At 38.8% G+C, this 22,847-nt stretch overlaps 1 protein-coding gene across 13 annotated transcripts in view; it reads right to left on the bottom strand.

The window, feature by feature from the left end:
* The window catches only part of CHD7 (chromodomain helicase DNA binding protein 7), a 270,130-nt gene that overhangs the window by 31,881 nt on the left and 215,402 nt on the right, over positions 1-22,847 (bottom strand). For all 13 annotated transcript variants that reach the window (XM_061599721.1, XM_061599738.1, XM_061599686.1 and 10 more), the window contains 10 exons: positions 16,741-16,884; positions 13,900-14,155; positions 11,083-11,293; positions 10,087-10,282; positions 9,733-9,900; positions 9,114-9,293; positions 7,508-7,618; positions 7,200-7,405; positions 6,234-6,433; positions 3,120-3,279 (listed from right to left, as the gene is read on the bottom strand). In XM_061599721.1, the coding sequence (XP_061455705.1) occupies positions 3,120-3,279; positions 6,234-6,433; positions 7,200-7,405; positions 7,508-7,618; positions 9,114-9,293; positions 9,733-9,900; positions 10,087-10,282; positions 11,083-11,293; positions 13,900-14,155; positions 16,741-16,884 (1,832 nt within the window). The remainder of the gene's footprint in view (positions 1-3,119; positions 3,280-6,233; positions 6,434-7,199; positions 7,406-7,507; positions 7,619-9,113; positions 9,294-9,732; positions 9,901-10,086; positions 10,283-11,082; positions 11,294-13,899; positions 14,156-16,740; positions 16,885-22,847) is intronic.

The following is a 22,847-nucleotide window of genomic DNA, read 5'->3' as shown; positions in this document are numbered from 1 at the left end:
AAATCTGGTTTTACTACCTTACAATAAACCCCCAATATGGAATGTCAGGCTTGTTAGATTGTACTTTTTTTTTTTTTTTGCTGCTGAGAACGGTAAAGTCAGTGTTTCCTAAAGATAGTATTTCAAAAACAGTTCTGCCAAATTTACTACTATTTCACCTGTCTAGATTAGATGACAACAGAAATTAACCTTGTCCTGGTTTACGGTGCATCACCTCTGACATGCTGTAAAACTATTTTGGAGCCATAATCATATGTTCCTAATCAAATATTAAACTGATATAACTAAGCACAAACTCAAAACTACTTAAAAATAGAAAATAATGTTATTTATTAATCTGAAACTTTTACAGTGCATTTATTGAACATTCCAATGCAGTTTACAACAATATAATAGAACAGTTCAATAAAATAAACATTAATACAACATCCACAATAAATAGAAACATTTGAAGAATGAATATCAATGGCCATAAAATGCTTGGGCAAGCAAGTATGCTTCTACCAAGTGCTGAAAATATATCACAGTTAGTGCTTGCCTTATTTAAGAGGGGAGACTATTCCACAGGCTGGGCACCACCACAGAAAAGGCCCTCCTCTGGGTTGCCACAGGATGGATTTCAGCAGTCTGCGGCACAACTAGGAGGGCCTCATCCAAAGATCTTAATGAATGGGCAGGTCTATAGGGAGAAGGCATTATCTTAGGGAGTGTGGCTCCAAGTTGTTTAGTGCTTTGTAAGTCAGTAACAAAACCTTAAACTTGGCTCAGTAGCAGACTGGCAGTTAATCTGCCAATTCTTTTTAGTAGTGTTCCATATGTTCATGGTAGGTAGTTCCAGTTAGCAACCTTAATGTCAACCCAAGAGAGTGCATTATGATAATCTAAGGAGGTGGCCATTCCTTATATAGCAAAAATAAAAAGACAATGCTGTTCATAGAATGGCCTACTCAAGCTCGATTGGAAACCTGACACACTCTATCACATTATTATATTTTATAATACTTGTACAGAAAAATGAATGCATCATACTTTTGTCTTCTTTGGCTTGTAAAAAGTGCATTGTCATTAGAAATTTGTAAACTGCTTAGAGTTTGTTTTTTACAATCAAGCGGTACATTTTGTTAAATTAACTAATTAAAAATATCTACGAGCTTGACGGGCTTCTGTATCTGAAGGCAGCTAGCTACTTGAGTTGTGCTTTGTACATTATAGTAGATGAACACAAAGCACTGATCAGCTTCTTACATTTCTACTTTCTTTACTTCTACACAACTTTTGAATTAGTTACAACTTCTATGCTCAAGACATGGAGTTCACCTAGGGTCGTGACACCAGGCTGAATGTACATCTATCTGAAGATAAGCTTACAGTGTCTACTAATGTGAGATATAAAAATTATCTGTTATTCAGCAGGGCACCCCAAAAATAATATGCATACAAGCACATTGCCTGAGATACAAAGAGCAACATTAGACATGCCTGAGGGCTTCTCTTCACCCAGTGGAATTTTTGACTTGTTTTCTTTTAATGCCAATCCTTCATGCCATATCACAAACTGCTTTTATAACTCTGCTCAATTTCAGAAGTCTTTTGCCATACAGAATTGGGGGAACAGGGAGAGAGAGGAAAAAAACAAAGGAAGGAAGGTACCCTTCAAGAAACACAAACAGGTCCAAGGCATTTGTGGGGGCACTTATTAGTTGTAATTTTCTGGAGAGTGCCCTAAATATATACTCTATAGCACCTAGGCACTTAAATAATACACACCATCCTTTTCAAATAGTTCTATGTATTATCGCTAAATATTGTGGAAAGACAGCAAGCAGAGATAGCACAACCTTTCCCCATCAAGATAAGTAGGCCATTTATTTACCAATTTAAGCAGCTCCAGGAAAGGGATAACTGTTTTCCTCCTCCACCCCTTCAAAATAAAATTGCTTCTATATGGTTTTCAGCCTTTCTTGATGTAAGAAGCAAAGAGTAAGCTTAGTGAAAGTAAGCATGGAAAATGCTCTGACAAAATATCCTGGGTAATTCTGTACGATGTTGTTTTAGACTTACAGAAGTAAGAAATGCAAAGTTGGATAAGGATTATTCTCATCTGTAGTACAGATCTCCACATACCTTAATGCAACAAGAGCTCAGGACACCTACTGAATAAACCAAGTTCACAGCACAAGAATCAGACATTTGAATAGACAATGAATGCTTGAAATGGATTTGTATAGATGTTGCTTAAATTGTGTACAGTGGTTTTTTATGGAGTCCTTATCAGGTTGTTAAGTGAAATGTATTCTTTACTCCAGTCAACAAATTCTTGTAAACTTTTTAGCCTGATTCTACCTATATTTACTTCAAAGTCATACTGATTCCAATGAGGGTTATTTTCAAGTAAGATTACATCCCATATTTGTTCTCTCCCAGTAACACCCATAGGACACATTATATCACTTAATACTTCCTTTGAGTGCCACAACACCACACACAGGGGTACACAAGTAACAGTAAGCTGTAACACTCTATTGAATTTACACCAAACAGTTTTTGCATAATGTTATCAATCTATGTAATATGCTAGGTGATAGCAGCACCGAAAGAATATATGAAGTAAAAGTGACTTCTTTCATAGAATACAATAATCAATTAGGTATACTTGTGAATAAATCTTACTAAATACTGATAAGAACAGAGAAAGCTAGAATAAAGGCAGCAATTTATGCAGATAAATTTGTATGAAAGTCATGTTCATAATGCCTCCCATTCATTCCAAAAACTTGAGTTGGGGCACTTGCACAGTATAGCTGATTTTGGCTGAAGGATATAGGAACACTGTGGGATGAGTTTGAATAAAAGACTGCAGTTTTGCCATGACAGTTACCAACACTTCTTTGCGACAAAATTAAAACTGCATCCTTGGAAAGCTTGATTAAAATTAATCACTCAGAGAAAGCTTGTTAACAACCGAGTCAACTGTAGAGCTGACAAGTGATATATATCACAAATTAAATGCTATCACCACAGAAAACTATAGGGCTTATGCATGGTACTAGGACATAAGTACTGTGAAAACACCTGAGTCTAGGTCACTAGGTAAACAGCAATGGAATCAAGAAGCTTACTTATTACAATGATGTTTGAGGTGTTTCTTATAGCTGTCTTCCTGAAACAAGGCATCTGGGTTACAACTTGCTAGCCAGTCAGCATTCTGTAGCACTGGTTGTGAACTCTGAGCTTTCACTTTTTTACCCTTTCTTCCCCTGGGCACTGGAGCAGACAAACCTAAGAAATATATACATGCATGGTTTTCAGCAGACAGCATTAACATAGATTCCATGTCAAAGGGGGACACCAATCTGTGAAATCACTTCCACATAGTTCCTCTTTCAGCATTCCCTCCTGACAAACTGCAAAGTGTGCAGACAGTAACTTGTGGAAATTGACTAATTCTCAATTACTATTACCTTATTGTCCATGCCGTCTATCATCAGGGCTGCAGGCACAGTAAGACACAGCAGAAACAAAGGAAAGTCTAGTGGCACAATTCAACATCCAGCTTTTATTTTTAACCCTCCTATGCTATAAAGTTGCTGTGGACCCCAGCAGCTGTTTGAAATATTTGTAAAACCTTTTTTTAGCAGACCTAAACCAATTCAGTTGTCCTGTATTATTCACCTTCCCTGTTATTAGCAGTCTGATTTACTCTTATTGAAATGAGTTGTAAAATGAAACTCACTAAGCACCTAAGTAAGCTAAGGTCCATTTCTTCCACAGCAACTTCTCAAAATAGGGTGGAGAAAATCTTGTAATTTTGCCTGCATCATACATTCCATTTTATGAGGTTGTGATATTTCAAGAGCACTGTAGACTTTTTTCTTTTTGTAATGTCTCCTGTATGCTCCAGTGTTTTCAAACACACAAAAATTAAAAAGGATTGCAGGGATCCATTGGTTCCCAAGAGTAAATTTTACCACTCATTCTGCTTCAAGTTGACTTTATCTTGACACAGGAGTTAACATTCTTATAGTGCAAACTAGCTACACTGATTTCTTGTAATATTCTTCTGGGGGGGGGGCACAAGGTTGTTACGGTACGATGGACCCCTTTCATTATATACTATGAGCCCAATATTTCACCTATTTCTTGTTTTCTGTTCTGTCATTAACCCAGTATTTCACCTTTGCATCACTTGTTTTTCCTCTTCTAGGGCTACCTAATAGCCCAATGAGCATTTTAAGTTACACCATGGGGTCCAATCTACCGCAATAACATTTGTGTTACACTATGTCTCTAGAATGTGATACCGGTAAAATCTTTTTCATGTTATACTAGAGGCAAAGGCTTTAAAGGAATCCATTTGGCCGCAGTAGCAGACTGATACTATAAAAAAAGGCTTAAACAGTAACTTTCTAGTCCTTATGGTTGCAATTATTGGTTTAAAAGTGTGCTGGCCTGATGACATCTTAGGACCTGGAGAAGTTGCTGGAGAATAGTCAGAGGACAGATTTTAGTACTCTATGTAGCTTTTTGCTGTCCTATGAACACTTGAAGTAGAATATGGCTACACACACTTACCTGGGAGAAAGTCCCAATGAACTCATGCATAAGATTGTGCTACAAGCTGCAAGTTATATAAAGTACTAAAATTGCCGCCCTGGGCTTCTGCTGGGAGGAAGGGCGGGATATAAATCAAATAATAAATAAATAAAATTGTGGAATAAACTAAATATAATGAAGGAAATCATGCAAAAATTCTTAATATGTATATTTAAAGAAGTTGCAGAATTCAGAATTTCTACTAGCTGGATTTGTGCTACTCTGGTGCACAATTTTTTTTTAAAGTGCTGAACTTATAAACATGACAGGTGGGATCTAGCTGAAGTTAAAAGTATTAAGTCCCATTGACTTCAATTGCAGGGGGCTAAGCATATGTTTAAAGCCAATGGGATTTTAAAGTATTTTCATCTCACTACTTCTCTAAGGAGCTTAGAGCAGTACTAAAATGGACTAACAGAGTGAATTGCCCAAAGCAATCAGGTGACATTCATAAAGGGTTCTGGTTTTCCCATACCCAAGCCAACACCAAGCCACTGTACCACATATTTATTTATTTATTATTTGATTTATATCCCACCCTTCCTCCCAGCAGAAGCCCAGGGCGGCAATATGCTAATAAAGAAAGCATGTTTCATGCAAAACAAAACAAAACACTAAGGTAATTTCATCCATCTGCAAGTAAACAAAAATGGCAACTAATATTGATAACACTAAGTTTAGGATTCTGATGCTGAAATTCTTCATTTATATAAAATAGATAAAATAACTGACAATATATAATGACAAGCATCAATTCCTGTTGACATTGTGGGCATGCTTTAACTGTAAAATTTAACTAGCAAAGGGCTGGGAGATGACTATAACTCAGTGATAAGAGCGCATGCATTATATGCAGCCCTGGGCTCCTGCTGGGAGGAAGGGCGGGATATAAATAAAATAATAAAATATGCAAATAGTTACAGGTTCAATTCTTGGCATCTCCAGGTAGGACTGAGAAAAAATCCTACTGAAATCCTAGAGTGGAGCTGCCAGTAAGTGTACTGCCCTCAAGATATTTTGACAATGATTTCCATCAATTCCAGCCAGCATGGTCAATAGTCTGGGGTGATGGGAGTTGGATTGGAGTCCAAGAACATCTCAAGGGCTCCGTGTAGGGTCATGTCAACAATAATGAGTGAGAGGTAGCTTCCTAAGTTTAGCTTTCAAGAGACTAGTGTTATACTCTCTACTTTCATAGACTATTTATAGAAGTGATCAAGACTGTGAAAATACTGTGAAAGAACCTTCAGCAGCAAAGTGCCATTTGAAGGCACTAATATTTAATTTAAGGTGAGAGAAGGAGCTTGAGTTATATGCTGATCAAATATAAACAACAAGAGCACATGGGTGATTTTAAGGTGTTACACTGGGAAGTTGTGACCTACTCCAGTTTAACAGCCAAAGTTTGACAAGGTCATAAATAATTCTTCCCCATGGCTCTAGGGCAGGAATGGGGAACCTGAAGCCCTCTAGATATTGTTGCACTGCAATTTCCCTGGCCACCAGTCATGTGGGCTGAGGCTGATGGAAGTGGAGACCAATAATATCTAGAGAGTCACAGGTTCCCTATCCCTGCTTTAGAACAATGTGCTATGATTGCTACAGTGTTTAATACAAAACAATAATGTGCAGATACATACCAGAATGGTTAACCAAGGCTCGTGTTTGTCCATCTGCAGTGGGAGTGATCAGATCCCAGATAAAACTTTTAATGTTTTCATCCCCTTTGTAATGATTGAGACAATACACAAGGATAGTCCGGCAGATGGTTTCCACATCTTGTTCTGTTAGCTGACGTTTATAGCGTCCATGTGAGAGGATATCAGTCCATCGCCCCCAACTACAAGAAAAATAGAAAGCATACATATCCAGAACTGGATTTCACATTTTGACATTAACTCCCAAGTGCCAGGTGGGCTGGGGCTTCCTGCATTAGCATTAAACACATTTTGAATTTGCAGATCACATCAGGGAATCCAGCTGTACCACCAAAGAGTTAAGAATATTTAGTTTACTAAGCAGGCAGCAAGTTTACTGCACGTAAAAGCAACAATTAAACTGTACTGGAAATAATAAAATACACACGTTTAATGCCAATGGTGTCACTAGAAGCTAAAATGATGAAACTGAGGTTATCATACTTTGGACACATAATGAGAAGACATGATTCACTAGAAAAGACAATAATGCTGGGAGTAGAAAAAGAGGAAGGCCAAACAAGAGATGGATTGATTCTATCAAGGAAGCCACAGACCTGACCTTACAAGATCTGAACAGGGTGGTTCATGACAGATGCTCTTGGAAGTCGCTGATTCATAGGGTCGCCTTAAGTCGGAGTTGACTTGAAGGCACATAACAACAACAACAATGCCAATGGTCCTCATAGGCTCTGAACAGGAAATTCTATCCTAGAGCAATTTCTGCAGTCTTGAGATTTGGGGATCAATTTGAGCTTGATCCTGTAAATCCTCTTTTTGTAATAACTGTACACAAGTTTATAGGACCAAAGTTTAGTCAGAGGCTTTTAATCTCACCTTAATGGTAGTTCATTAAGGCAATCTGGCTAAATTCACAGTGATAAGTCATTTGAGGCTCATTATACTTACCCATAAACCAACAGATTCTTTTCCACCCTAAAGCATTCACTTCGTGCATATCCCTGGGATTTGTCCTGGGGTCTACGTGGTTTTATACTGGGTTTTTCTTCAGAATCACTTTCCAGATCAGAAAACTCCATCAGTTCATCTTCTTTGACTGCGCTGTACAGTCTAGTTTGCTTTCTTACCCTTGGTGTATCAATAACTAGGTTGTTCTGTAACAAGCAAAGATTTTTGTTTGTGTATGTATTTTTAAACGATAGCTATTATTATCTTATTTTAATGATCAAAAAGAATTTGATAGTGAATTCTCTCACCCTTCCATTTAAGGCATCAATGTCAAGCTCAGCTTTTTTTGCCCACTTCTGCCAGAAGTTAGGATCATCCAAAGAAATGTCTGTTCTGTTACCAGATGCAACAAAACTAGCCTAAAACACAACAGTATCTTAAATCAATATTGCAATATATATTAACAGTGAAAAATATTTTGTCTCCATTTATTCACCTTGATTTCTGCATATATAGCATGACAAAATAAGTAAGAGACCTATAAAAATAAATGCAGCCAAGCTGGTCCATAGGATAAAAACTCCAAAATCCATACTTGGGCAATATATTTATTAGGACAAACCAAAACATCACAAAACAGTGAGCAAGCTTTTGAGTTCTCTAGAATACACAAAACAGGAGGTGGGCAAGGAAAAAGCAACAACAGCAAAATAAATAGACAGACAGACAGACAGTTTGGATGTTCCAGTCATGAGGTCTGCATTTGGAGTAAAGAGCAAATGATGGATCAAATAAGTCTCTGGTAGGTGCTGCAGGTATCACATTATACCTAAGATACTGGGAAAATGAAGCAATGGCTGCTCTCAATTTCTGAAACAAAGCCTGGCTATTGCCCAGGTAACGTACCTGCAGCACCTAAAAAAATGTAAATGTACTGTCTTCAAGTCAATTCCGAGTTATGGCGACCCTATGAATAGGTTTTCATGAGGCGGCAGTGACTGGCCCAAGGTCACCCAGTAAGCTTCATGGCTATGTGTGGATTCAAACCCTGGTCTCCCAGGTCGTAGTCCAATACCTTAACCAATACACCACACTGGCACCTAAAAGAGACTAATTTAATCAGTCTGCAGGCTCCATCTTGAGACTGGAAGTAGCTAAGTGCCTGAATCTTGGGTAGTTGTACATAGTTTCTCTTACAATGCAAAACTGTTGTGAGAGTGCACAAAGAGGTGTCACACACAGACCAGCAAGGAATGGAAGAGAGGGGAGTGGATAATTGCATTCATATATTTAACATGTGTGTGTACATGCACACAAACTTTACTCTGTATATTCCCAAAATTGCCGTAGCCTTTTCTAAAAACCACTGATAGCAAACACATTTTAGACCACTATGAATTAACTACTACTGCCTTGAACTGTATACAGCTCAATAAGGGTCTACAAGCTCTAGGCATATTTCCACTCTGTGGATGCAGCATTCTAGTTAAAGTTGCAACAGACTGTACTCTCTGCACTCCTGTCTGCAACTGGCATGAATGTTCACTACTGATATGTTATGAAGAATGGGGTTAAAGGTGCTCCAAAAACCAACATACCCATTTTTTTCTATGCAATGGATGGCCATTTGTGTCTGCCTAAGATCTGAAATAGACTATCAGTCCTCTTCTGGATCTGTTTCTTCTGAAATTCTACAACTGTCTTCTATAGGGTTCACAATTATGCAAGGAGCATGACTTTTAGACTTCATTTGTGCCAACTCACACTTGTATAGGATTTTGGCACAGTGACTCCTAGGATTCTGCTTGAATATTGGGATAAAAGGGTCATACCTATAAACAGGCACATACATGACAAATATAGTTCAATACACACTTCCATTTATAGCAGAAAATCATGAACTTTAATGCTCACCTTTGCAAATGTAGAGCCCTTGCCCTCAGACTCAATTGTGATCGTGTGTGTTCGCCTCAAAAGAATCTGATCTATATCCTCCTCACAGAATTTGGAACCTTCATCCTCTTCATCCATTAGAGCACCATAAGCTCCTTTCCTCAAAAGATCTTCTATTTCTTTTTTAGAAAGCTGCTGTACCTGTAATTTGTGTGGAAAAGAAATTCCCTTGTTAAAACTGTGTTTTTTTTTAAAAAAACTGCTAGATCAGGTCCCTCGACAAGCTGATTTAAGCAATGTTTTTGACATTCAAAGAAAGCATTCTTTTTGGGGGGACGGGGGAGACTTTCTTAGTGAACACTTTCCTGTATCAAAAGGCCAAAGGAGACCACAGCTTGGGAGGGATGGCTGAAGCACTGTCTGCCACAATCCCAATAATAATAAGCCCTCCCAGCTGATGTTTTTTGCATTTAAAAATGGGCACATTAAATGCATTAATACATTTATCATCATGTCTAGTTTGGCTCAAAGTGTGTGCACAATTACAGAATCAAACTCTCTTAGATGAAATAAGAATATATGGAAAGCACACTGGAAATTTAAGCATCTTTTGAATGAATGAATGCATTTCTACTCTTACCCCATTTGTTGCATTCTCTCTTCCACTCATGGACTGAAGCACAGCTTTATCAAGACCAAGTTTCAAACTTGCTTTGTCAAACATTTCCCTTTCATAAGAATTCCTGGTTATCAACCTGTAGATTTTCACTGACTTGCTCTGTCCTATCCTGTGACATCGAGCCTGAGCCTGGGAAATAATGACATTTTTACTGCATTGTAGTTTGTTGAGACGCAATACATACTAATATTAAAACAATTTTTACATCAAATAAAAACTGAGAAGAATGTATGTGTGTATATTCCAAACTCAGCATATTTCTTTCTGCAGAGCACTAAGGGAAAGGTTTATATCAATTGCCTCTTACAATATTACCTGAAGATCATTTTGAGGGTTCCAATCTGAATCAAAGATGATGCAGGTATCAGCAGCAGTAAGATTAATTCCCAAACCACCTGCTCTTGTACACAGCAGAAAAACAAATCTGTCAGAATCAGGTCTGGAAAATCTGTCAATAGCTGCTTGACGAAGGTTACCTCTTACTCTGCCATCAATTCGTTCATATGGATACCTGGGAAAACAGAGTATTATTACAAGTGGAACCTAAAAACAAGGAGAGTATGTCAAGAATTCGGGGGGGGGGATATCAAAATTCTGTACTTAGGAAATGCACTTTTATAGCTGTGCTCCCCACCCAATTAATTTTTTAGCCTTTTTCTTTACCATCTTCTGGAATTTTGTAGCCAGGGCTTGAATAGTAGAGTGCAAAACGACACAAGTATAAAAGGGAGACAGGACTCACCCCCATTTTCTGCCTTTAGCAAACATTTTCCTTGTTTTCAAACTTGATTCAAAATCACATCAACAATAATCTTGCATTTCCCTGATATTCTTAGGAATGCAAGTAGCATGCCAAATTTTAGATTATGAATACACAAAATATGCTGGAATGGTTATGGAAAAAATCCCAAACTACTGATTTGTAGCTTTGTTTTGATATTTCACCTAGTTTTAAGAGGCAACAGAATAATAAAGACATAGACTATTATTGAAAAAGTTTGGTATATTATCTTGTCTGAGCAATGTTCACTGCAGAATATGTCTTCATTCTAGTAGAAAAAAGTCTTAATCCTATTCATAATGTGTACTAGTCATTCTAAAACTGTTGTCATGTCTAACCGTGAATAAAATAGTGGTCTGTTGATTGTGAGAAAAGGTTACAATTAACAGAGCAATTATTGCTATACTTATCCCCAATTCATAACATTAAGCACCTGTGTTTCATTGTTTCCTCTTTTTGCAATACAGGTTAAATACTTGATAGCATGTTGAATAACTGCTATTTCCTAGAATTGGATTATATTTTCTCACCGTCTTTGAATGAGGTAGTCTTCCAGTATGTCCAAGCAGCGCACCATCTGGGAAAAGATAAGCACCCTGTGGCCACCAGCCTTCAGTTTTGGCAGCAACTTGTCAATCAATACTAGCTTGCCAGCAGCCTGGATCATTGCCTGGAGCTGAAAATCTGGAGAGTCAGGATTGTGTGCTTCTTTAAACTCTTCCAAAATTTTCTCTTCAGCACCTGCAGAGATTGGACAGCAATATGTGAATACTCTGAAGATTTTATTAATAAAACTATGAGCTTGGTTTCAGTTCCCTATACAATATCTATGAATTTTATAAGTGAAAAAATATTTACATAGCTGCATTTGCTTAGCTAAAAATAACATGGAAAACATAGAAGCATAAATGAACAATAAAACCATAGCTTCCAGCAAACAAGTTTCACAACAACACAGAGGTGCTAAGCCAGAAGTCACAACAAATTAGGCAGCAAGGAGTGATGGGATAATTAATTAGTAAATTAAGGATATAAAGACAATATCTTAACAGCTAGGTTGAAAGATGCAATGGCAAAGCCAATCTTTTTTCAAAAAGGGTCTTAGAAATATATCACTATTAACAGTCAAAGTACAATAATAATAGATCATTATAGTAGTTGCATTCTGATACACATTCTAATTTGAATGTCCTTGTACTACAAGGCAAAGATTGGTGAGAGACAAAATGAATACGTGTTAGCTAACAATGACATTGGGGACATTCTCATGAGAAAAACCCTATAGCCACAATGTAGGAAAATATGGGTGCCGGAGACACTACCACTGCTTCACAAATTTTGAGTTAGAACCTCACTGAAAAACAGCCAGAACCTGTGAGGTCTGTCCACTAAGGAGAGTACATAGAACTATGTGATTAAAATAGGATGACGTTTATGATGCAGTGGCAATTAGGCAATATTGCGCTTGTAAGGGGAAAGAACTAGCCTCTATAAGCCTGTAAGTAATGCAATGTTGAATGCTTTGCCAAGAAGTCTTGTTGACTTCAGCAGAGAGAAGGTAAATCAAGAAAGTTATTTTCATGTACTCCTACTTGACACTTCAGAGACTCTTTCAGTAAAACACAGAAAATTATTTATGTCCCAAACTATACTACCAGTGTCAATATTTACACATCCCCTTTTCTCAAATGAGTTTAAAGTGGCAAGAATATTGTGAGATAGATAAGGTGAGATATAATGACCTGCCCAGGGAACTTTAGGGTTGAGCAAGGATTTGAACCTGGGTTTCCCAACATACAATCCCAACATTTTAGCCAGCCACCACACTGGCTTAGGGGAAGCAAAGGTGTTACACACATTTCAGAATGGCTACTATGAGATATCCAGTGCTTTAGCTTGTCTGACTGATTTAAAGCATGCACAAACTATACTAACTTCCTTAGAGGCTAAGCTGAAATAAGCTGAACCAGACAGATGTTTTCAGCTATAATAGTTATAGCATATAAAATAATTCAAAATGCACAGCAAAACTCTTTCAAACATTTGCATTTCATATGACTAGGAAGTATTGCCTATAAAAAATCAACCTGATGTTGAGCACATCACACTTGTGACTCAGTATTAAATTCTGACAATTTTCCAGCCATTAGTTTAAAAAAATTAATCTTTTAGTTTAAAAAATTCCTAGGTAGGTAGTTAACTGGGATTAGACACACAAAAAAGCACTTCCTCTTATCTAAATTAGTCCCCCCTCCCTGTTCCCATCAAGGGCCATTTAAGCTGCCAAGAGAGTAATCCCGCTTGGGGGTTATGTGCCTGATGAAGAAGCACAGAGCTAAACCCCTCCAAATCCTCTTTTTGAAGTTTAGGGGTGGCTGTCTGACCCTATCCCTGAGCTATGGAATGCATGGGGATTTCCCTTTATTTATTCTACCACCACACTGTGATTCCTTGCAGGCCTACAACTTATTTTACATTGCAAAACTGCCTTGTAAAGGGAGTGGGGCAGCAAAGGGAAAATGGAGTTCTAACACAGCTGCACCCAGATGTAGAATGCACTCACCAGACAGGGTCTCTGCAACCCCCCCACCTCAAGAGTAATGTCAGCATTTTCCACTCTCCTGATCAAAGCAGTATGCCCGATTTCCCTATCTATTCTAGTATGAACCCATCCTGCTGTCATCCTGACCCAGATCTCAATGTAGAATGCAGGTCACTTCCCTAGTAGACGAGACTATAAAGCAGAGAAGCAGCCTCATGAACTGAGGCCTTGAAGAGAGAGCTCAGCAATGCAAATGTTAAGTGTAGCACTTGCCCTGAATGGGATTTTGACATCAGCGACCACAATAACAATAGGACCAAGATGGGAGTCATCAACAGAGATTACTAGCTTTGGTGGTGAAGGATTATTTTTTTCCCAGCACCAGGAGGGAAGGGTGGGTCCCTAAACTGCCATGCCTGAAAAGACAGAGTTGTCTTTTCCCCCTATCATTGCAAACATCATGTCCTGAAGAAGCTACACCACCTTCTCTAGGGTACAGTTGAGTCCTGACTCAATGTGGTCATTGTTTCAAATGCACAAAGACCTGCAAGTATGTTTCAGCAGCAATAAACAATCTCAAATAGCTAGAAATTCTTGTTGCTGCTTAAGAGTTCTAAGAATTATTAACATACTGCTTTGTAGAGTGAGAAGAGCGTACATCCTGATGCTCCAGTCAAATCTGCCAAGGAAAGTTTAGCAAAATATATTTAGTTTGTGCTCAACTGAAAAACAATTTCTAGCTTTTATTCATAAACACCAAACTTCCCTTATTGCTTTCTTTTTTAAAAAGAAAGGTCAGTCCTACCATTGATAAGGTATGGATGATTGCAGCATTTTCTTAATTCCATCATAGTGTTTAAGAGATTAGGTACATTGGCCTGACCACCACCTTTTGACAAAAAAGTGAAATTCTTTTCAAGAATGGCTCTATAGTATTTCTTCTGAATATTTGTCAATTCAACTTCAATTATGGTTTCTTCCTTGGGTGCAAGGTTCTTTTCAACATCTTCTTTGAGTCGTCTCAACATCATTGGTTTTAGAATAGCTTGGAGTTTTTGCACCTAGTTTAAAAAATGGTTATATTTTGAATAAAGGCAAAATAGCACAATTAACATAAAAACTAAAACACAGTATCAACTTTAAAACATAAAACTAGGACTCTCACACAGGATAACAAATTAACAAACACTAGAGCTGTAGTTTGGTTAAATAGATCTTAACTGTTCGAGCTTTAATCATGCCTAAATTTGCACATAAATAAACACAATCATTCTGTAACATTTTTTTAGATGATGCAATGTGTACATCACACCAGGTGTCATTTTAGAAGAGACTTTTCCTGCCATGCAAAAAAAGGAGAATGCATCTTCTAACCACAAATGCCTCTTCTAAGATGGTGCCTACTATCTGCAGGTTTATAAGTACATGTACTATTTTCAAGACCAGTGCCTGATTAATCAGGGGCATCTTTCACAATGAAAACATTTTAAGGGATCAATTCTAATCTTAGGGCAGGTGAGGGGACACTGGATGATGTTGACCACCCTCTTTGCTGGAGATGAGAGAGGTCTAAAGGCAGAGTCCACTGACAGAGGCTTCCTTACTGCAGTGATGGAAACCCACCACCACTGCTGTTATGTTGGAGGTGCAAGGCATAACTGCCTTTTAAAATAGGTTCACAGTTTTTAAAGTTGCTGTTATTTTGTTTTAAATTTGGTAACTGTAGGCTGATCTTGGTATTCCAAGAGAAAAGCCAAAGAGGAAAAACGTTCAGTAAATTGTTCACATTTATAAATATTGACTTGACATTTTTGAAAGTTGTATTTCCTTTTTTCACAAGTTAATTTGTTTTTATAATTAGTATAAGTATCACACCTATTGATACTTTTTTGTTGTTTTAACAACAATAGCACACAGGTGAGGTTGTCAGTGTGCTGAACCAGTGGCTGGCTGCGACAATGGACTGGATGAGGGCTAATAAACGGAGGCTCAATCCACACAAGACTGAGATGCTGCTAGTGGGTGGTTCTTCTGACCGGATGGTGGATGTCCAACCTGTCCTGGATGGGGTTGCACTCCCCCTGAAGGAGGAGGTTCATAGCTTGGGGGTTCTCCTACAACCATCTCTGTCACTTGAGGCTCAGGTAGCCTCGGTGGCATGGAGTGCTTTCTACCAACTTCGCTTGGTGGCCCAACTACGTCCCTATCTGGACAGGGATAACCTGGCTTCAGTTGTCCATGCTCTGGTAACCTCCAAGTTAGATTACTGCAATGCGCTCTACGTGGGGCTGCCTTTGAAGTTGGTTTGGAAGCTGCAGCTTGTGCAAAATGCAGTGGCCAGATTGGTAACAGGGACCAGACGGTTTGAACATATAAAACCAATTCTGGCCCGCTTGCATTGGCTGCCTGTATATTTCCGAGCTCGATTCAAGGTGCTGGTTTTAACCTATAAAGCCTTACATGGCTTAGGACCACAATACCTGATGGAATGCCTCTCCCGACACGAACCCACCCATACACTACGCTCAACATCCAAGGCTCCGGGTGCCTCCTCAGAGGGAAGCTGGGAGTCTGGCAACAAAGGAGAGGGCCTTCTCAGTGGTGCCCCCCAAATTATGGAATGACTTGTTTGATGAGGTGCGCCTGGCGCCAACACTGTTATCTTTTCAATGCCAGGTCAAGACTTTCCTCTTCTCCCAGGCATTTTAGCATGCGTTTTTAAATTGTTTATTTTTTTAAAAAATTGTGTTTTTAAATGGGTTTTTTGTGTTTTAAAATTTGTATATTTGTTTTTAATGTTTTTAATTGCTGTAAACCGCCCAGAGAGCTTCGGCTATGGGGTGGTATACAAATGTAATAAAATAAATAAATAAATAAATAAAATGTTGCTTTAATCAAGTCAGTGTTTTTTATGTAAACTGCTCATTTACGATCAAGCGGTATGTTAAGCTTAATAAATAAATAAATAAAAATTTTAAAATACTTGGCTACTGTTTTTCAGTATTCCACCAATATTTGACCAGTCAAATGACAATCTGTAACAGGCAGAACAATCCTATGCATGTCTACTTAGAAATTATATTAAGTTCAATGGGTCTTATTCATGCAAATATAGTCAAAACCATACCACCCCATGGCAGTATTAGCAGACTTGATGTGACCCTGAGTTTGCAGGGATACATTGTAGAAAAATACAGTGGAGAGGTTGAAATGACCCCCACCTCCTAAGGTGAATACACAGAGCAGTAAAAGGCAGCCTGTAGGCATTAGCCCTTGACCAACTGCTGCAATTTTTTTAAAAAAAAATAAGGAAAACTGTGTGGTCCCTCTCAACATACAGTAAATCCTCCAGTGACTGGGAAAGGGCACAGGTTACCTAAACATGTTGAGCCAGCCTTAGCCTATAAACTGAACATCAGATTACTTAGGCATCTGAGCAAATGTACCCTATGGCATGCTTTCACTCCGCCACCATCTCTAGCCCAATGACTGTTTCATGGTGGCAGCGGGGAACTAAGTTCCTCGCTGTCTAAGTGACCACATGGGGAGTGGAGAAACTGGCTCAGAGGAGGCTTAACGCCATAAAGGTTTGCAGCAATCAACAATATTTCCAAACACTGAGGTAATTCAGTGCCAAATAATTTACCTGCTCCTCAGTTTTCAAATCACCAAACTCTTGCATGAAAGTAGTTTCTGAAGGAAAACGACTTGGTTCCAAGAAATGGAGCAAGCTGAAGAGCTCTTCCACAGTGTTTTGTAATGGAGTACCTGTAAGAAGCACTTTGTGTTCCTGTAAGAAACAAAGAATGAGGAATAGTCCACAATCATGAACTCTGAAGTTACAAATCATACCAAGTCTATTTTTCTGCTTCTCTCAATTTATATTTTAGAAGGCACCCAACTAGCTTCTCAAGAGTTCTCTACAGATATTTCACTGTTTCATGTTAAAACAGAATTTTTAGTAACCCACCATTCTCATGTCATCTCTTTAACAGACATCACCACAACAATATCTTTCTCTCTTTAGACATACAGCTTACGTTTTACCACAATTCTCCATTTGCTACTTGTAATAAGAACACATTGTCCGGATAACTAGAAGAGGACTGTAAAAAGAAATTGTAAGTTTATTATTATTATTATTATTGACTATATACAGTGCTTTACATCAGTCATAGGGAACCTGTGACACTCCAAGTGTTGTTGGACTCCTGACTCCTAACTCCCATCAACCTCAGCCAATGTGTTAAATGCTCAGGGATGATGGGAGCTGTAGTTCAGGGACATCTGAAGGTCTACAGGTCTCCCATTCCCTGTTTTACAGAGTAGCATAAGCAACAAATAGGCACCTGCCGCAAGGATCTCACTACAGCAGGGCCCCGCTTTTCAGCGTTCCGCTAATACGGCGCCAGTGGGACGATCAGTTGGAGGGGGGGCTGGAGCTCCCTGCACTCCAGCTAATCGTGCCGGAAGAGGGGAAGATCAACTGTAGCGTGCTACAGCTGATCTTCTCCTCTTCTGGTGTGATCAGACTCCCACTTGAGCTGATCTTCTCCTCCTCTGGTACAATCAGCGGGTTAGGTTCCAGATCCTCGCGCTACAGCTGATCCACTTTCCGACGGTTTTCCCTTTCCGGCGGGGGTTTGGAACCTAACCTGCCATATGAGTGGGGCCCTACTGTATCTAAACTGTAAGGGTGGGGGGAGAAGCAGAAGATCATTCCTATGACAATTCATTTTAACATGTTGAACAATAGAGATGTGATATTTTTCTCATGTCTCTTCAGACAATCAAGAACAATAGTAAGGGTCTCTATGGATCAATTAGTCATAGTATCAGGATATGGGAAAGGAACTGAACCCAAACTGGATTTTTAAATTTATGTACTAATAGTAGCAAGAATTTTAATAGTAAAGAACTGGAAATCAAAAGAACTACTTTAATCCAACACATAATTAACAAATCCTGAATAATAATACTTAATCTTCTAAAATAAACTCACTGATATATCTATATCTATATCTATATATCAACGGACTTGGCAGTACAGGAGAGGTAAGTCTGAGGATGGTCCATTCCAAACTTTCTACAACTGTTTGATGAATGACTTTGTGAAGGTGACAAGTGGTGTTTTTCTTCCATAAACTTTGCTGGGGTGGTTCTGGGAAAAGGATTTCTCTGTTTGTACTGTGTCTTTTTTTGGATACTCTGTTCATAGGGTTTTCTTGGTAAGAGGTATTCAGAGGTGGTTTACCAATGCCTTCCTCTGAGTTTGGATGCATCTTAGTCTGATGTCTCAGCTTTCCCAAGTCTACACTTTTTCCAATTCTACACTCCAAAGGCAAACACAGAAGAGGAATTGGAGAGATCTGATGCAAAAATACAGGAAAAAATTGATCACACAGCAAAACAAGATGTTCTCATAATCATGGGGGACTGGAATGCAAAAGCAGGGAACAGAGAAGAATTAGGAATTGTGGGGAAATGGGGTTTAGGAGACAGAAATGAAGCAGAAGAGACTTATTGAATTCTTTGAAGCCAACAATTTGTTTTTTGCAAACACATTTTTTGAGCAACCGAAAAGATGACTGTACACATGGACATCATCAAATGGTCAATTGATTATATAATTGGTAGCAGAAGATGGAGTAGTTCCATACTTTCTGTGAAAACAAGACCAGGAGCAGACTGCGGTACAGATCATAATACTGAAAATCAGAGTAAAGCTAAAGAAGAACAACAAAGCAATAATATGCCAAAATACAATGTAAATAACATCCCAGAAGAATATAAAGATCAAATAAGGAACAGATTTGAGGCTTTAAACTTAGTTGATAGAGAATCAGAAGAACTATGGATTGAAGTTAGAGACATTATCAGGAAAGAATGCAAAAAGACAATACCTCTAGTTAAAAAGAGTAACAGACCTCAATGGATGACTGACAAAACTCTTAAAATGACTAAAGACAGAAGGAAAGCAAAAGCAAAAGGAGATAGAAACATGGTCAGAAACCTAAATGCAATAATACAGTGACTAGAACATAGGGACAAAGATAATTATTACAGTAGTTATTGTATAGAAATAGAAGAGGACAACAAAAAGGGAAGAACAAGAGCCCTATTCCAAAAGATTAGAGAAATTAAAGGGAAATTTAACCCAAGAGTAGGGATGTTGAATAATCAACAGGAGAACACACTGACTGACCGAGATGAAATAAAAGGAAGATGGAAGCAATACACTGAAGAACTCTATAAAAGAGATGCAAGGATGACAGATTCATTCACGGAGGAACCGTATGATGAACAACCAGAAATTTTAGAATGTGAGGTGAAAGCTGAACTGAAAATACTTGGAAGAAACAAATCACTAGGAACAGATGGTATATCAATAGAGTTGCTACAAGCTACTAAGACTGAATCTGTCCAAATTTTGACACACATTTGTCAACAAATATGGAAAACTAAACAATGGCCCACAGACTGGAAGCGTTCAATATATATCCCAATTCCAAAGAATGAAGATCCCAGGGAATGCAGTAATTATGGAACTATTGCCTTAATATTCCATGCAAGTAAAGTAATGCTCAAGATTGCACAACAAAGACTCTTACCATATTTGGAGCGAGAAATGCCAGACATCCAAGCTGGATTTAGAAAAGGAAGAGGTACCGGAGATCATATCGCAAACATATGTTGGATAATGGAACGGACCAAGGAATTTCAGAAGAAAATCACCCTGTGCTTTATAGATTACAGCAAAGCCTTTGATTGTGTAGATCATGAAAAACTATGGAATGCTTTAAAAGAAATGGGGGTGCCACAGCATCTGATTGTCCTGATGCACAACCTATACTCTGGATAAGAGGCTCCTGTAAGGACAGAATATGGAGAAACCGATTGGTTCCCAATTGGAAAGAGTGTGACACAGGGTGTATTTTATCACCCTGTCTGTTTAATCTATATGCTGAACATATCATATAGAAAGTGGGATTGGACCAAGATGGAGGTGTGAAAATTGGAGGGAGAAATATCAATAATTTAGGATATGTCGACGATACCATACTACCAACAGAAACCAGTAATGATTTGAAACGAATGCTGATGAAAGTTAAAGAGGAAAGCACAAAAGCAGGACTACAGCTGAATGTCACAAAGACTAAAGTAATGACAACAGAAGATTTATGTAACTTTACAGTTGACAATGAGGACATTGAACTTGTCAAGGATTATCAATACCTCTCCACAGTCATTAACCAAAATGGAGACAATAGTCAAGAAATCAGACTAGGACTGGGGAGGGTAGCTATGAGAGAACTAGAAAAGATCCTCAAATGCAAAGCTGTATCACTGAACACTAAAATCAGGATCATTCAGACCATTGTATTTCCGATCTCTATGTATGGATGTGAAAGTTGGACAGTGAAAAAAGTAGATAGAAAAATAAACTTATTTGAAATGTGGTGTTGGAGGAGAGCTTTGTAGATACCATGGACTGTAAAAAAGACAAATATTTGGGTGTTTGAACAAATTAAACCAGAACTATCATTAGAAGCTAAAATGATGAAACTTGAGGTTATCACACTTTGGACACATCATGAGAAGACATGATTTACTAGAAAAGACAATAATGCTGGGAAAACCAGTAGAAAAAGAAGAAGATCAAACAAGAGATGGATTGATTCCATAAAGGAAGCCACAGACCTGAACTCACAAGATCTGAACAGGGTGGTTTATGCTATTGGAGGTAGCTGATTCATAGGGTCACCATAAGTTGTAATCAACTTGCAGGCACATAACAACAACAACTGTGCCTTTTGGTAAATGGTTTGTTAGGTCAAGCACAATGTCTAGCATGTGGCATTACACGTGAGTTGTGTAACATGTTTGTAGTTTTTATTTAAAAGACTTTTGTAGCCAATATTAATCAGTGGGAAATCACAAGGATGTCTCTTCCATGTGCTCAGTATGAACCTATTCTGAGAGAATGTTAAGTAGAGGGGGAATGGGGTGAGCTGTAGCCTTTTGGTTGGACCCAATACCAGCTTAAGGAACTCGCTGTATGATTAGTAAAGTGGGCTGAGAGTCACCAAAGCTCAGGAAAGGGGCAGGGAAGGGGGGAAAAGGTGTTGAAGGACATTAAAAAGAGAGATTGGTGTTTTGTTGTGAAATGAATGTATTATACAGGCGGGCCCCGCTTTACAGTGCTTCGCCTTTTGGAGTTTGGCTGATGAGGCGGCTTTCAATTAGGGAAAGTCCCCGCTTTAAGGTGCTTGTTCTGCTTTTATGGCATTTCTTGCTTGTCGCGCGTCATTTTCGCACAACGCGCACCATTATTTTCAATGGGTTCTGCTTTTCGGCGGCAGTCCGGAACAGAACCTGCCATATAAGCGGGGACCGCCTGTAGAAGGGATGAGAGAAAGTGGCTGTTTGAGGGATAAGTTATAAGTGTGAAAGGAGAAAGGGGTGAGAAATTTAGGATATAAATAAAAACAGTTTGAGAGGCGTGGGATGGAAGGGAAAATATAAGATAAGAAGCCCTCTCTACTGAGAGCCTCAGGATCAGCAAATTCTTCATAAAATGGGGAGTTAATCAAAATACCTCCACAGTTAATGCCTGTATTTAAAAGGAAGCCTGTAATTGTCCAGATGATGCTTTCTGAAATACTTGGTATTAAATAGTTAAGAGTTAAGTACTGTGTTCCCTCACCACAGCAATGCGTTGTGACTGTCTACATAGAATTCTTCATGGGTAGCTTCTCCAAACTCTTGCTACAAATACACCTGATGGCCTGGACACATACCCTCTCCCCCATTCCCCCTCAAGATGTAAGTCATATGGGGTTAGGGCAGAGTACCTATAATACAGGGGGATTTACTAAGTCATTGGCCATTGTGGAGAAATGCTATGTTCATGTCTGTCTGTGTTTAAAGAAATGTTATATGATCTCTGTGACTGCCATGTTATATTGTGACAAACCTGCTTGGCAGTGGTTGGTTAGTGACAGGTTCTGAGAGGTGAAAGACATGATCGTGTTAAGTTTCTATTAGTTGGGCTAGAAAAGGTAAATTCTTTCTGAATGACTGGAGGTTCCAGGCAGGAGGGAGTTAACTGTGAGTCAGGATTAGCAGTTAGGGAGAGCAGTGGGAGTTGGCGATAGAGCGAGGAGTTGGTTGGTGAGAATAACTGAGGGGAGAACTGAGGCCTATATGTTATTACCCAGGGTGTCACAACAGTGGTCTGGTGAAGATCAGAAGGGAGCCAGTGACTGAGATGGTCTGGGGAGTAGCCATGAAAAAAGGTCTCACCAGAGGGAAGTGACACACGTGGGGGAATAACACTGGCTAAACTGTCCAAGCAGCTGGGAGCACAACTGGGGGAGCTTTAGGGTATAGAGGCAGGTTGGCCCCAGTAGCTGGACTGGGTCATGGAAGTAACTGGCTAGGGTGGAGGGTTAGGGAAATTGGCCACTTAAAGGCTGGTGACAGCAATGGTGTCTCTGGAGTCTTTAGAAGCCCTCAGCAAGCACCTTTAAAGTCCCAAAATAAGTATCAGTATTCACCTTTTGTAAATAGTATTCCTTTAATAAACCTACAAACATAGTTTAAGATTTATCCTGTCTCTCAGTGTCCGTATCACACTTAAAGCCTTCTATACATGCTACGAAGAGGGTGTTAAAAGTATTCAGGCAGCGAAGAGTTGAAGAACCCTGCTTTTACATGGAGTGAGGGACCAGGGGAATCCCTGACAGCCAC

The sequence above is a fragment of the Rhineura floridana genome, chromosome 1 (assembly GCF_030035675.1).
Source record: "Rhineura floridana isolate rRhiFlo1 chromosome 1, rRhiFlo1.hap2, whole genome shotgun sequence".
Lineage (NCBI taxonomy): Eukaryota > Metazoa > Chordata > Lepidosauria > Squamata > Rhineuridae > Rhineura > Rhineura floridana.
The sequence above is the reverse complement of the archived record's forward strand: the minus strand, read 5'-3'. Positions and strand labels throughout refer to the sequence as shown.